This window comes from Saimiri boliviensis, chromosome 9 (assembly GCF_048565385.1).
Source record: "Saimiri boliviensis isolate mSaiBol1 chromosome 9, mSaiBol1.pri, whole genome shotgun sequence".
Classification (NCBI taxonomy): Eukaryota; Metazoa; Chordata; class Mammalia; order Primates; family Cebidae; genus Saimiri; species Saimiri boliviensis.
Genome location: NC_133457.1, coordinates 10,843,736 through 10,859,766, shown reverse-complemented (window position 1 = coordinate 10,859,766; position 16,031 = coordinate 10,843,736). Strand labels below are relative to the sequence as shown.

The 16,031-nt window shown below is 52.3% G+C and overlaps 1 protein-coding gene across 1 annotated transcript in view; it reads left to right on the top strand.

Moving 5' to 3' along the window:
* RAB6B (RAB6B, member RAS oncogene family) overlaps positions 1 to 14,969 on the top strand; it is a 75,534-nt gene extending 60,565 nt beyond the window's left edge. The window contains exons 6-8 of the mRNA XM_003925064.4: positions 947 to 1,040; positions 4,604 to 4,670; positions 10,347 to 14,969. Of these exons, the coding sequence (XP_003925113.1) occupies positions 947 to 1,040; positions 4,604 to 4,670; positions 10,347 to 10,411 (226 nt within the window). The 3' untranslated portion in view covers positions 10,412 to 14,969. The remainder of the gene's footprint in view (positions 1 to 946; positions 1,041 to 4,603; positions 4,671 to 10,346) is intronic.
* The last annotated feature ends 1,062 nt before the right edge of the window (positions 14,970 to 16,031 follow it).

Below are 16,031 nucleotides of genomic sequence, written 5' to 3'. Positions count from 1 at the left end.
ACAGCACTGCCCCAGACACAGCAGTCCCCTGGGCCCCAGTGTGTGCACTGCAAACAGTCTGTGCCTGTGAACTGTCCACACCAGTGTGCGTGGGGGCGCAAATGCCCCGGGCCCTAGGTGTGTGCATGCAGAGCATCCGGACCACAAACCTACAGCCGGGGCCTGCTCAGCCTGGTTTGTGGCTGCATCTGGCGCGAGGCTCTCTAAAGAGGCTCTTCCACATTGCCCTCCGTGCACAGGGAGAACTGAGGTGCCATGTATGTACATTGTCCACTCATCTCACATGACCCTGACTTGGGCAGAAAAAGTGACAGGCCGTGGACTCCAGCAAGTAGTGGAGGGCTGTCGCAGCGTCCCTTGACCACCTGAGGAATCATCTGAATTAGAGCCTGTTTTACTAGAGTTCTGTCCTCGAAGGAAGGAAACTGGGCTCAAATCCCAGTGCAAAGGGTACTCAAGCCTTTCATACCCTCACCCACTTCTGCCTGCCGCATTGTGGAGCCCCCTCTGCTAAGTAGCTTTGTGGCCTTGGGGGAGACACTTTTAACCTTAGTGTTCTCATAGGGAAATTGTGGCCGATAATACTACCCAGAGTGGCACTGTGTGGCTTGAATCCCTTCACAAACACAGGTTCTGCAGTAGTGACTATTGGGAAAGGCAGGTGCGGGGCAGTCCTACCCCAGGCCTGCCCCAGGGCCTAATTGAAGCTGAGAAGACACAAAGGAAGGAGTAGAGGGAGGGGATAGTGTCCTGCTGTTCCCTGGTGCCGCTTTGTGCTAACAGACTGTGGTTGGCACCCGGGACAGGCCCCTGGGATCAGAGCCTGTCTTCAGGGCTGACCAGGGGCCCAGTGGGCTCCCTCTGCCCTGCTGGGCGGGTCCCTCCTCATCTCTGCCAGGGGCTGCTCCTCTGCAGAACTGATTTCCCACCTTCCCCTCATCTCTAGGCAGATAACCATCGAGGAGGGGGAGCAGCGCGCCAAAGAACTGAGCGTCATGTTCATTGAGACCAGTGCAAAGACTGGCTACAACGTGAAGCAGGTGAGGACACACCTGGTATCCGGCCTGGCACGGCCTTGCCCTGTGGTCAGCTGCAGGCTCAGACCTGCCTTGCCCTGAGGGGCTGGTGATGGAGTTGGCGCAGCCAACCAGAACACCCATAGGTTCGCCCAGTGCAGGGCGAGCTAACTTCTGGAGCTGGTAAAGCCCAAGAGAGAGAGGGAGCACTCCAGGCACAGCGTATGGAGAACATAAGTCACCAGCCACTGTAGCAGCGGCCAGTCGCGGCCCACGTAGCAGGCCCTAAGAGTGTCCAGCCACCAGCTTCCAGGCGGCTGAGGGAAGCACTGGTCCCCTAGCCTCTCACCTCACTTCAGATGATGGGTGTAGGAAAATTCAATCCGATCAGCATTTGGGGTTCATGCCTTGCACTTTGAAAGTGCCTAGGGCTGTGGAGGGCAACTCAGGTGTCGAGAAAAGAGCCCACCGTGGTGTGGTTGGAGCTCTCAGGAGTTAGGGCTGTGGAATTAGGGCTGACCTTTTAGCATGAGGCCCCCTGAGTAGTCCATGGATGGAATTCAGCAGGTCAGCAGACAGGGCTGGAAAATGTTGCACCTTTATCTTCAGTAACCACTGACTCGTCCATAGCACTGAAGGACGTCTGATTGGTCCTTCAACGATGAGTATAGGCAATGACTCAGTCTTCTTAGCAGTGCCTATGACTTTACCACCAACAGAATTCACAGATGCTTTCCTGTCACCTCATGGTGTTGCAGGTATCTTGAAGTTTGCATGCATCACTGTTCCCCTGTCACAGGAGTTATTAGAGCTCTTGCTAGTTCTCGCCATTTATTATGTTCATAAGGAAGCATGCATATCAATGAAGTTTATTTCAGTACTCAGTATTTCCTTTATCATCCTATGTGATTGATTTCACACACTTCAAAGGAGTCCATAGGCTTCACCAGACTGCCAGAGGGGTCCTTAGCTCACGAAAAGGTTAAGGTCTCCTGCCACTGGGGATGAGAAGGACTTGGAGAGGTGGTGAGGAGGGCAGGCATGCCAAGCAGGGGAGCAGCAAAGGTGTGGCTGCAGGGTGCCCGAGGTGTGGGGAGGGGACGCTGGGTGAGGAATATGGTTGGCCTGGCGTTCGCTCCTGCCTTGCCACTGCAGCGTTGCTGGGAACCCTTGGCAAGCTATGTATGCAGCACTGGCCTTCTAGATGCAATGGTGGTTTGCCCCATGCGGGCACTGCTGGTGGCCGTGGGGAAGGTGGGCTGGTAGAGTGACAAGAAGAGACAGAGTAGAAGGGATACTATGTGACATTGGGGAGCCCCAAAGCTCCAGGACTTAGTGCCCCACCCAAACTGGAGTATCCTCAGCAGGGCTTCACTCACTCCCATATGTTCCCAGCCTCCCTTGGTGTGGGCTGAAGCTGTCATGGTCCTTCCTGTTTCCTGGGGGCATGCAGGAGAGACTGGGCTGGGCTGCTACTATTTAGGGGTCCTAAAGTCATGAGACGTAGAAGGAGGGCAGCACCAGGAGGTCCATAGGGCAGGTAGCATCTGCCTCCGTAGTCAGGGTCAGAGAGGCACTGATGCCTCCACCCGCAGAGTGCTCTGGAACCCACGCAGCAGTTTAGCAGGCATTTAAATGTGGTTAGTTTTGAGTACTGTGTGGCTCAGAGGAGTCTCCATGTGGTCTGGACTTCTGGATCTAAAGGTGAGCATATCCACTCACAGAAACCCCTACCTGGCCCTAGGGCACCTTTCAAACTGGCATTTTGGCCTCCAGCAGAGGCTGTAACTGTTTTGACAGCCAGACAAGCAGATTGGAGCCACCCAGGGCAAGGCCGTGAAGGAGAGCTCAGGAAGGATGGCCCAGGCCTCTCATACCGTTGCCCGCTAAAGCCTGCCCCACTGCAGAGCCCCCTCTGCAACCTGCCCACAAGGGTCCCACACCCTGCTGGGCCCACCAGCAACTTCCCCGCTTGGACCCTCACTGCCTTTACCCCTGTCACTCAGCCCGGGTGCTCAGGGAAGGGGATAGTGTCCTGTGGGCTCTGGGGTGAGGCCATGAATAAGACTCACCCTGTCTCCAGAGAGCTCATGCAGTGGAGGGTATGAGCCCAGAGCCCACCCAGTTCCTGCAGTTCACATTTGTGAGGAGAGCAGGGAATGTTCCTGGGTTAGTTCATTAAGGCTACTGTAACAAATCACTATAGGTGGGGTAGGATATAAACAACAGAAATGTGTTGCTCACACTTCTGGAGGCTGGGAAATCCTCGGTCAAGGTGCAAGCAGATTCAGTGTCTGGTGAGGGCCCATTTCTTCCTAGATGGCGCCTTCCTGCTGTACCCTCACTAGGTGGAAAGGGCAGACAGGCTCCCTCAGGCCTTGTTCATCAGGGCACTCATCCAGTCCACGAGGGCGCCACCCTCCTGACCTAAGCAGCCCCTGAAGCCCTGTCTCCTCCTACTGTCACATTGGAGATTCTCTTTCAGCATAGGAATTTGCACGGGGGCCAGCATTCAGAGCACAGCAGTTCAGGGTCCTCCTTGCCTCCTACTTCTGCCTTGTCACCTCCAAGATTCCATCTCTGCCAGCACCCCATCTGCCACTTGCCACCTGTCCCCTGCCAACCACGCCTGACCTGAAACACACACACATGCACACATACACACACATGCACACACATAGAAAACCCACGTGTACACAGACACTCACCTTACCAAGGACACACACTATATACACATTCCCCCCACACTTCACAAACACACACGGAAAGATGCCACACATTCACACACCACACTCACATTCCCCCGTATGCTTACACAAATACACATGCACCTGCCCACACGCACCACTCACAACACACATTCTCCATGCAGCCCTGCAGGCAAAACACACACACCTACACAAAATAAACAGCTCACAGTCCCACACCTCCAAACAAGCTCACAAGATTGCATTCACACTCCTGCATCCCTCATGCTCTCAGAGAAGCCTCGCCACTATGCCCATGCGGCCCTGGCCCCTGCTGTTCGCTGCCTTGACGCTGGACTTGCAGGGCTCCCTGAACAGACTCATTTGTCTCAAGGGCAAGTCGGTTCCCTACACCTGGTCCCCGCAAGGGCTATGTGCAGAAGCCCACCTTAGGGCCTGTCACCTGGAGGCCCAGCCCATTTTCTGCACCAGAGGAGGTCCCCTGCCGTCACATGCTATGACTTCCACATCCTGCCGCTTTCCCCGCCCAGTCCTGCACAGGCTCTGAGGCTCCCCACTGCTCTGTGGGACAGTTTCACATCTCCCACAGACCATCCCCAACCTGACCCAGGGACGCTGCGGCCAGCCTGCTTGGGCAAGAGGCCATGGCTTTCCTTCCTTCCTTCCGCGTGCTTACACTGAGGCCTGCCCAGACCCAATGCTGTGAGAGGCACTGTGGGTATAGGAGACAGAACATAGGCACAGCCCCTGCCCTTCAGATGGGCAGATGGGAGAGTAAAGCTGCAAGTTGGGAGAGGAAGAGGGCAGAGGGTGGAGACGCAGTGAGGAGTGGAGGGGAGGGCCAGGGTGGGGGCTCATGCTGCATTTCTTCATCTCCAGCTTTTTCGACGTGTGGCGTCAGCTCTACCCGGAATGGAGAATGTCCAGGAGAAAAGCAAAGAAGGGAGTATCCTTTTCCTGTGACAAGTGAGTGAAAAGATGCATAGGAGGAGCCATTTATTCAGCGAATATGTTAGTGCAGTGGCCAAACACTCACCAGTCCCCCGCCCGGCCTTCCGTGGACCGTGCGAACAGCACAGGATATCCTCTAGACAGGGTGCGGCCGAACCCCATGGTCTTGGAGCCCCCATCTGGCTCTAACCATTTACTTCTTCTCCTAGAATAGCAGGAGGATACCAAAGGGGTGTGCACAGAGTGATGCTGTGCGGTGGGGAGTGAGAAACAGCGACTTTGCCCTTCTTTACTGAGAGCATGGTATGGCTTTTGTGAATGCAGGCAGAGTCTCCACTGCAGGGAAGGCTGTCACTGGTAATGTGATCTCATCATGGTTCAGTCTACTTGAGACAGCTCCCACTTCAAACAGATGGCCCCTTCCATGTTCCGCCGCTTTCTCCGCCCAGCCCTACACAGCCCTTGAGGCTCCCTGCTGCTCTGTGGGACAGTTGCACATCACCCACAAACCAGCCCCAACCTGAAGAGACACCTAGAGGCTGAAACTGAGGTTCAGAGAGGTAGTCTGGTTTGCCCAGTGTCACACAGCATGTAAGTTACAGTTAGGGTTCATACTCAAGCTTGCTTCCTCCATATCCAGCCCTATTTTTTCTGGGACATCATCCTTCCAAGGACATTTGAGAGTATCAGATGAAAACTGTGAAGGCATTGCCCACACCTGGCCTCCCCTGCACCTAGCCAGATGTCGCCACCTAAGTTAGCCACTAGAAACTAGGCATGCAGATCCCTGGCTGGCATCCTTTAGAATGGACCTGTCCCTACACAGCAGCTCTCTAGCATCCCCCACTGATCCCACAGGCCTCTAAGGGCAGACACTTCTGACAGATCAGAGAAGGGCCCTGGGAATATGGAAGGGCACCTTCGGGCTGATGAGAATCAAAAGCGAGAGAAGCACACAGCTTAATGTTGGAGGCCCAGAGGGGCCAGAGTGGTGGCTGTGCTGCTTCCTCCCCTTCTGCCTGATGGAGCTGCCGGGGCAGGGTGGGCAGGACACTGGGAGCCTCAGGGTAGCAGCAAGAGGGAGCCTGACACAGGCCTGGAGAGAGGCTGGGCCTCTCCAGCTTTCCTTAAGGAGCTCTCAGAGCAGACTTGAGACTCACCCTGCTTAGGGGTGGGGCAGGAAAGCTTACCAAGGAGCAGGTGCCCCAGCAGTCCCATGGTCTGTATGTCCCCAGAAGACAAACTGGCCGAGAGGAGGGGGTTTGAGGGGTGTCTCCTGGTTGGTCAGTTACGAGACTCCAATCACAGATAAAGAGACTGAGGCTCGGATACTTGACGAGGGCACCCCCCAGCTCTCAGTAGCAGAGCCAGGCTCCAGAGCTCAGAAGAGAGCCCCCATGGAATCAGCTGCCACATGGGACTCCTTCAAGGTTCCAGGAACATACAGAAGCCAATCTGAAGGGCAAACATAGGAGCAGGACCAAGGGAGAGGGGCAGACCAGGTGCAGGAGATCCCCGCTGTGCCTGCCAACAAGGGGAAGGGTTGCACTGCCTGCTTTCCATCCCGCCAGCTCTCAAGGCACAGCACAGTGGCCAGGGTGAGTGGTGATCATTTCGTTCACATTCTCCCAGAGTCACACTGGGGGCTCCAGGCTGGGCCCACAGTCAGGTCAGGCTGGGCTGAGTGTGGGGTGACAGTGTGCCTAGTGTCTCATCCAGCTACCAATGACCTTCAGGCCCCTTGATAGAAAGGATACAGGGCAGGTTGTAAACACACTGCACTGGGCCATGTGACCTGTGTCCCTTTTTCTAGCTGTGAGGTCCCCTCATCTAGGTAGATGTACTCCCATCCTCTCACGAGGCAGATGCTGGAGCGGCCACCAGAGCTCTCAGAGGGACCAGGTGGAGGCAGCCGTCACTCTGCTTCAGCCAGGATGGGTTGCTGGCATTTCTGCTTACTCATAGTTCAAATCCAGGTATTTTGAAGATTTGTGCTTTGGGGTCATGTTCATAATTGTGTTCAACACTGAGAGAAAACACACAGAAGCACTGCTTTGTGGCGATGTATAAACTGTTCACACTTGGCCTTACTTGCTCGGCACAGGACTTGGGGAAGGTGTGGCTTGAGGTTTCTGTCTCCTGCTTGCAGGTCCAGATGGGGGGCTGCCTTCTTCACATTGAACACAGGAGGCCCCCCTCAGGGCCGCTCTGGCCAACACTTCTGCCCAGCAGCACCCTCCACTGGTCTCCTGCTCTCTCAGCAAAGTAGAGGCCAAGGGGCCACCAAATGGTAGAGCCCTAAGCCCCTCGTTGGGTCTACATACATAACTCCCCAACCGCCACTTTCTGCCCAAATACAGCGTGCCTCCATTGCATGGGCCTGCACTCCTTCTGCACAAAGCTGGCTTACATAAAGGGACAGCAGTATTGTGGGCACTTCATGAAGTGGCTCTAAGCAGTGAGGACGGTATACCCCAAACTTGATAGAGCATGCCCAAGGCCTCCCAACTCCTTAATTCAGAGGTGGAACCACATCCAAATAATTGGATTCCACAGCCCTGTTGCCCTCTCTGATGGGGCTGTGGGGTGCTTTGAGATTCCAGATACAGAGAGGATTATGCTGCAGTAGGGTCAGAGGCGCTGGGACTGGGGAAGCATACCCAACAGTAGGGGGTGAGTTTGTAACAGGCTGTCTCGGCCCACCCATCACTGTTCCAGGAACAAGAGACAGTGGACACTGAATGTGGCTCGTGATGGGCCACACTTGACCCAGAGGGAAGAGGCGGGTGAGCTCTGGCCGTGCCTGTCGGAAAGGCACATATCAAACCTCTTGAGGCTTATGGGAAACCCTGAGTTTCCTCTTCCGGGGCATCATTTAGACATGGGTCCAGTCATTCTTCCCTATCATGTCAGTCAGCAAGCCGCCCCTGAGCACTGCGGTTCAGCAGCATGTGGCATAACGAGGATGGAGGTGACATTAAATGAGAGCCTGTGTGAAAGCTCCTAGTGGAAGAGCTGGACCTGTGCTCTCCAATTCTGCAGCCACATGTAGCTATTCCGACTTAAACTAGTTAAAATTCAGTCGAATTAAAAGTTCAGCTCCTCACTTGCACTAGCATCCTTTTAAGTGCCCAGTTACCCATGTTGCTAATGGTGAGACCTTGGACAGTACAGATATAGAATATTTCTGTCATCGCAGACAGTTCTTTGGACAGTGCTGGAACAGAATTGGTTTCCTGGATGTCTGCATTGGGACTCTCCAAAGAACTTTTTTAAAAACACACATCTGGGGCCCATCCCCACATCTACCAAGGTAGGGCCCAGCGAGACATATTTTTAAATAAATATCTCAGAAAATTTTGATGCAACCCATTTGAGAACTGCTGCTGTGCAGTGTATGAAAGTATTCTGACTCCAGTTGTGCATGAGATTTTTTTAATGGTAGTCAGGTACCTTCAACTGGGCAGAACATAATGTCGTAACAGTGGCCGACCTTTGAGCTAGACCAGTGTTTCTTACCCAGGATTAATATTGCCCTCCCCATTTGGCAATATCTTCATACGCTTTGGCTCATCATAAATTGGGGAAAGGGAATGGGGTTTACCTGGCATCTCATAGATAGTGGTCAGGGATGCTTCTGAACATCCTATGTGCACAGGACGCCCCCATCACAAGGAATTGTCTGGCCCACAATGTCAGTAGTGTTGAGCTTGAGAAGCCAGTCCACAAGGGGCTTAGCACAGTCAGGTAATTGAAAGTAGAAGGCTGGGGTTGGATAGGCTTGGGTTTGTGCCTGAGCGCCTCAGCTTCCCAGCTGGCAGGTGGCCGTTTCACTTCCCACTGCACGGGGTCTCATGTGGAAGTAAGGTAGCGTCTTTACAGCGCTCAGCACAGTAAGTGCTCAGCACCGCCTGGAAGGGCTCCACAGGAGAGGCCACTAGTGCATGCACCCTGGACCTAAGAAGGAGGACACTTGTACAGGTAGAGATGAGGAGGAAGGCTGCGTGCAGGGAGGGAGCATCACTTCTAGAAGGAAAGAACAGCATGAACAAAAGAAAGAAGGAAAGCATAGGACGTGTTTAAAGCAGGAGAAAGTCTCGTGGGGCCTCGGGTGTGTGATCGAGGGAAAGGGATGAGCTAGTGTTCCGCAAGGGGAGGCCTGAATGAGAAACCCATGGACACTTTGTTTCTGTGGCAGAATGTGACATGATTGTCACCCGAGCTGGCTTTGGGAAGCCACCATGCTGAGAGAGAGCTGGCTGGGCTCAGGGGGGCACTCAGAGAAGACCGGGAGACCTCAAGGAGGCCTGTGCCCAGGCCAGTGATACAGAAGGGGACTGGGCTGCCAGCATCGGCCATAAAACTACAGCTGCCAGAGAGAAACAGCAGGGCATTCCTGGAAGTGGGTTTGCCAAAATTGATAGGCAGTAGAGAGGTAGGCTGTTTGACTGGAGTAGAGCGAACAAAAGGTGGACTGCAGTGGGCAGTGGGAAGAAAGGCATTTGCTGATTATCTGTTTACTCCTTTATATGCTGCAATGTGTGTATACATACAAACAAGATAAAGTCGTATGTGTACGTGCGTACACACGCACATATGGAGAATAAAGGTAGGAAAAGCGAAGAAAAGTCAGAGATAAAGTCATACTCAAAATATATGCCGTGGCTGCTTGGTTGTTAGAGGTGGCCAAAAAGTTGGCTCCGAGCATCCTAACAGCCAAGGCAAGGAAAGAAAAATGTGAACCTCAGGAGAAGCCTGGCTTTTCATAGTATTTAAACCAAAAGAATCTCTCCCGTTGTCCTCAAATAGGAGCCACAAAAGTATCCTTAGGATGTCAGCAACAAGTTCCGTAAGAGCGCTGCTTATACCACCACACCCCGCACATGCCTGTCTTAGGGCAATCCTGCAGCCGGCACCAAAGCCCTGTCCAGGAAAAGCAATTCTGTGAGGTATCAAAGGGCCTGATCCTCAGCTATAATTAGGTCTGGTTTGATGCAAGGCTAAAACTTCAAATACAGTCTTGGCTTTGTGCCGGTGAGGAAGGGAGAGGGCCAGCCTGGCTGTGCATTTTGAAGCAGTCCCTCTGGTGGTTCTGGTAAGTGCTTCTCTAGCCACAGCCCCTGAGGGCACCAGTGGAAAGAGCTGGCAAGGGGGCTGTGTGTAGGCCCCGTGGATGTGGCCATCCTCAGGATCTAAGTGATGTGTTCTGACTAAAGCTTGAAGGGTTTGCTCCTGCTGCCAGTTAGGCAAGGGCCATGTACCATTGTGCTTTGAGATGTGAACCTGGTGGGCTCTTCATCTCTATTGCACTTTGAGGCAGGCTGGCAGGTAACCAAGCTGAGGGCAGGGCTGGGAACTGGCGTTGGAGCACATGTCAAGGGGAGGCTTCTGAGAAAGGGACCCTCTGGCCTTGGTATAGATGGTGATCCCATGGCCCAGGCAAGACAAGCTTTGCTTGGGTGGACAGGCATCGGGGGAAGTAGATGGGTGAAGGGAAGAGGAGGCAAAGTGGGAGCTGGTGTGGCATCCTTTCTAGCCCACCCAAACCAAGAGCCAAGTCCCTCGGTGTTTGCAGAGAAACAGAGCAGTAGCCAAAGGGTGCGGTGCACAGGGCTGAGCGGGGTGGCAGCTTCTTCAGGAGAGTCGTCTTCCTTAGCCCATCCCTCTGCAGTGATTGATATCAAACTGGACAAACCCCAGGAGCCCCCGGCCAGCGAGGGCGGCTGCTCCTGCTAATGCAGAGCCGAACTGCGGCTTCCCATGACACTCCTTGCTTGTTGTGTTGCTTCCTATTGGCTAGCTTCCTAAGGGGGGAGGGAACCGAGTTATCAAGATGGGAGGATTTTTCTTTTCTCTCTGTCTCTAGGAGTAGGGTGGGATGGGGAGGGAGGCTGGGCATCAGGGATCACGTCACTCTTAACAGCTGTTACTTAAACGACTATTTTTTGGTTTGGTTGTAATATATTGTACTTTATTAAGATTGCCAAAAACTGTTAAAATTTAAAAAAAATTTAAATCATGTGTATACAATTTTTTGCCAGATAAAAATGTAGTCATTTTTATTTGAAAGATGTGCTTTTTGTTTTTGTATATTTGTAAACTTATAGAGAACCTTTTCCACACACCTCCTCCTTCCTGTTCTCTTTGAACCATTCATCACCTCTGCCTTCCTCCCATCCCCAGCCCAATAAATTAAAACAATTAACTGAGCAACTTAATTAGGCTCCAGTCCAGGGCCATCTGGCTCCACTCTCCAGGCCCTACTCGGTTAAATCAAACATTGGTTGAACACATCAGCCTCTGAAGAGGTAGCTCTGACTCTGTCCTTCCATGCCCAGAGTGGGTCATCAACCTTGTGTGGAGCTGAGACTAAGGCCTTGTGGGCTCTAGGCCGCCTGGCGGCAGGCCCCAGGGGCACTGCTCTCACTTCCCTTTCCCCTTCCCTGAAAAGCCTCGAAGGGGTTGAGGGTACAGGCAACTTTGTGTTCTCCGTACCCTCAGGGACTGGCAGAGGAAGAGGCCATCAGGAGGGGGTGCTGTTGGCAATTGCAGCTGTGCAGTGCGCGGTTATAGACTGGGGTTCCGTGTGTAGTTCTGAAAACATTTTAACCAGCCCACCTGGCAGTCTGCACACACAGCGGGGCTAACCCTAAGAAACTCAGTGTGTGATGTTAGGCAGCGTGGCATCCTGAAGCCTTCCTCCTGGGTGTCAGGGAAGCTGGAGTCTGTACCACCTGGAGTTGAGCCTCTGTGACTGGGGGGAAGGGTTGTCTGTAGAACCATCACCTTGAAAGATCCATGTTCTTAGAGCCTAAGCTGCTAATATTGTCGAGTACTTTCTGGAAAAGCTGATCTGTTGCTGCGCTTTCACCCCACTGGCATGGCACACTTGAAGTCTTTGTGGACATCCCTTTGTGGCTGTTGGGGCTGTGCTGTGGTCACCTGAGGGTATGGTTTAGGTGGGGTCTCCAGAAGGCTTCCTGGGGTACTAGGACTTGTCCCCAGAGAGCCATCTCTTCCATTTTTTACTCATTCCTGAGAATGTTTTAGTCCTGAGGACCTGAAAAGTCTCTGAAGAGAACTCTCTCTCTTCTCTCTAAGTGATATAACCCACTTGGCCAGCATTCCAAATACTCAGACTCACTGCCCTGAGCCTACACAGAGCCAGGTGCAATGGACAGTGAGTCTGGCCAAAATGTCAGCCCCTCCCTCCCTGCTGTCATTGGCTCTCCCTCCAGGCCGCTGCTGGGCATGTCATAGATGGGATGAATGACCATATGGGGTATGGTGGGCTGAACTCCACAAGGTTGTTGGAATGAATGTTGAAACTTCTCAGAAATTAATCTGAAACGGCAGGCAGTAAGTGCAGCAGAACCTGGCCGTACTGAGACTTGCGCAGTGGGCCTGCCAAACATCCTCTGCCCAGGAGGCTGTGTGCTAGAGATCATCGCTAGAGAGGAATTTATCTTCAGGTGAAGAAGAGACGAAGCAGGATCCCACTGAACCCCTCTTCCAGAAGGCAAGGACCAATGTTTGAACGTGTTTCAGATGTCATGTGTTTAGTTTTTATATGTGTGTACATAACTATATATAGAGATAGACTTGTGTATACACCTTCCACAAACACATCCTCACACGGAGATACATGTGCTCAATGTATATTCTTGTTTCTCCTGCTCTCAAGTTGGAACTTGCATTGTGATAACAGTTTTGGAAATTCAAAAGTACTGCAACGTGTTGAAATAAGAAATACTTAATATTGTCAAATAACTTGTGATTGTCTTGCCATCAATAAAATAATGCATAGTTGTGTTAAACTACAGGCAAACATAGCCCACAGGAATATCTCCACCATTTCTCTATGTACTTTATATGCACGGGTGTGCATGCCTGCGTGGGCCAGTGTCCCCCCACCATGGGCACACCCCCAAGTGGTGCTTGTTGGAAGAGTGCTTACTTACCTCGAGAGAATTCACAGGAGTCCACATGACAGCATCCTGCCTGGCTGGCAGCGAAGGCCATCACCTGTGGCCTCTGAGACCACCCTATTTACAGGGATCTGCGCTGGGTCTCAGTGAATGAACGTACGGTAGATTTTTATTTTCTTGGCACTTAAAGATTAGCTTTTTTAAAAAAAAAAAAAACATCCTATAAAACACGGTAGAAACTCAGTTCCCTTCTCATGTGCACACACACCCAAGGCACCATGGACTGTTTTTCCATCCTGGCCTAGAGGAGCAGTAAAAGATGGCATTTGGCTTGTCGTGGCCTTCGTGAGCCCTGCCTTTCCTAGCATGCACACAACATTCTCTCTCTGAGTTTGGGTTCTCCCCAGCCCGCTGGCCTCTGAGGCTGAGGGGGCTTCCTCCTCCTGTCCTCCCACATCCGCAGTTTCGCGGTGCTCCCTTCCGCAGGTGCGGTTTCCATCCCTCCCCTCCTGGGGTCTGGAAAGGCACCACACCTCTTTTTGGGAAGTGGTTGGTTCCCTGATTTTTGTCTTGAGCAGGCACCATCCCTGTCCCCTTGCTTGCAGGTAGGATTGGCACAGTTAAGGTCCCCATAACAAACTGTCAGGTGCTCTTGAAGATGCCATGGCATTGCCTCAGCACCCCAGCAAGAGCATTGCATCTTTGCTGAATCCAGATGGGTTAGCAGAGGGCAAAGCAGAGGATACCTTTGAGTAAATGTTCTCAACTGAGTAATTCAGTCCCTCTCCCCAAAGACTAGACCTGACCGGCAGATTAGCAGGGTCCTCTTCTTTTGGCCTTTTTTGAGAGGGCGGGGTGGGAGGGGGGTGAATCTCAAAAGCTATTAGTGAAGCTCCTGTTCTGCAGGCATCAGGAAGACTGAGCATAAGATGGAAAAAGCAAACAGCCTATTTACAGGTGGAAACACATTGGTTCTGATCACTCCTAACTTACTGGGTGATCATACATACATCACTATGAAGGTGTGACATCGGAATCATGAGCACTGTGGCTGCCGTTGTGGACCAAGGTTAGTGGTCTTTGTAGCTGTTGGCAACAGTTTCCTTTGGTCAGAGGCCTCCCTGCTGTCTATTGCTGCTCTCTTGTCATCATCCTTAAACATTCAGTCTGGGGGGAGCAATGTTCCCAGGTCTGGGGGGAGCAATGCCCAGACTAGTTTCAGTGTCTCTGGCAACAGAAACAAGGATTGAAATGGTGGTAGCTAAGGTGCAGAAACATCTGGGGTGCAATGTCTCCATCATCCTGGTGGCTAGCCAGTGTCGGGAGGCTCTGCCCTGGGTACCAGTTGTATCAATAATAAAGGGATGGCCCTGCTAGCTTCAGCGTCCTTCAGGTAGAGCAGCCTCATTCCTTCACAGGTTGAAAGGCAGGTGAGGATGTCAGGACATGAGATGAGACCAGGGAGCCGAGGACGGTGAGGCGTGTGTGAGCCACATAAGGTGCAGCTGAACAGAAGTATGTCCGTGTGCATCAGCCAAGCAGGTTTTGTGCCCACGCCTTTCCAACTACCTCTCCCCAAAGAATATGAGGCATTGTCACCTTGTTACAGCTGTGCGAGGCAGAGCTCTCATAACTTTCTGTCTACAGGCAGGAAAACCAGGATGGAGAAGGGCGACTTGATTAGGATTCCCCAGCAAGTTAGGAATGATCCGAACAATGTGTTTCCACTCTTCATCCATTGCTGCCCTGTGTGTGAACAAATGTGACTCCATATTTATTACAAAGCAAGAACTGCTGTGCATGGGTGTGTTCCTCAGACCATCTCTGCACTTTGGTTAGGACACTAGGTTCTTCCCAGCATTTGAGTGAGAATATCGGTGGTATTTTGGGCTCCTCTACTGCAGAAGGGCCAGTCCCCAAGTCTACTCTCATTGTCATGGGCACCCACACTGATCAGGACACTCTTTGAATTTTTGACATGAACTATTTAGGTGTTCCAAAGCCTTGGGATCCCAATGTGCAAACTCCTTGGACTCCAGACCCCTGTCTGGTTGGCATTCCCAGCAGCACGTGGTTTCATTAGGAAATCCTTGTAGCAGGGGTTTAGATGGTTTCTTCAGGAGGCGGGAAGACTCCGCAGCATAGAAGGCCAGCCTGCATCTCGTGGTGTGTGTCCACTTCTCCCCTCACTTTCCCCTCACCCATCCCTTTAAAGTGATTGGCTGTGAGGAGCACAGAGGGTGGCAGTTCCATCTGTTACGGGCTCAGAAAACATAGCCACCATGTTGACTTCACATTAAACTGTGTAAAATGTGGAAAAGACTCAGCATGTTGGTCAAATAAACTGTCCTAATTCTCAAAACAAAGCGTCCTGTCTCTGCTTAAGTGGTGCTGTCATAAACGGGCGGGTCAAAAACCGAGTTCCTCAGGTGTGTGCTCCACGAAGTTCCTCTTCTCATGCCTGAGTGGTATGTCCCCTACTCAAAGCCCTTTGCTGTTTTTCTTCTTCCTCCTCCTGGGGGAGTTGGAGGAAGAAGCAAAACAGCAACATGCTTTGAGTGGACACGACTCTCATGAGTGGGTCCCATCTCTCCCCCTTAGGAGTTGCCAATCGACTAAGGGGGAAGGATGGGACACGCTCATGAGAGTAAATCCACACTCATTTCCCTAGTCTCCCTTCTGCTGAAAGGCTGATAGGAAGGGAGCCTCCAGGCAGAACTGAGAGTCAGGGGTATGAGATCTTCCTTCATCCCCACCCTGTACTTGCTATGGCTGTGGGAGTAGGAAGTGGGGTGAGGGTGCAGGGACTGGATCTCTCAGGCTTCTGATTTTCAGAAAGCCGTTTAAAGGCAAGAACTTAAGGTGAACTAGAATGACCTTTGACAACATCTAGCTGCCACATTTCACCCCCAGCTCCACCCCACACCAGTTAGGAACATCCCTGGGTGGCCCCTCCAGGTCTCAGTTATCTCCAGACTAAAAGATGGTCAGAAGCCAGCAGAGTTCTGAGACCAATCCAAAGAGGAACAAAGGTGGAGATTAGGTAAATTGCCCTAGCGTGGGAATCTCACTCTTCTTCAAGTCCCACTTTACTAATTCCTTTCCCTTTTAAGGCTTCTAAAGGTTCCCCAACACCTTCCAATCTGCTGCCACCTCAAGGAATCCATCTTTGATTAGAGGAGACAGGAACTGGATGTCCCCACGAAGACTTTTTCTGGCTGCCAGTTGTAAACTGTGAGGCAGACCAGGTACAGGGGATGTGGCAAGTCAGAGGGCTGAGGGCCAGTGGGCAGGTGCTTGCATGGGCCAGACTAAGGCTCGAGTGAAGTGGTTCCAATGTAAGCAGTCATTCCCCAAGAATTCACGTCAGCACGACTTCACACTACAGGGAAGTGAGTGATCTCACTGGGGACACAGTCACACTCCAG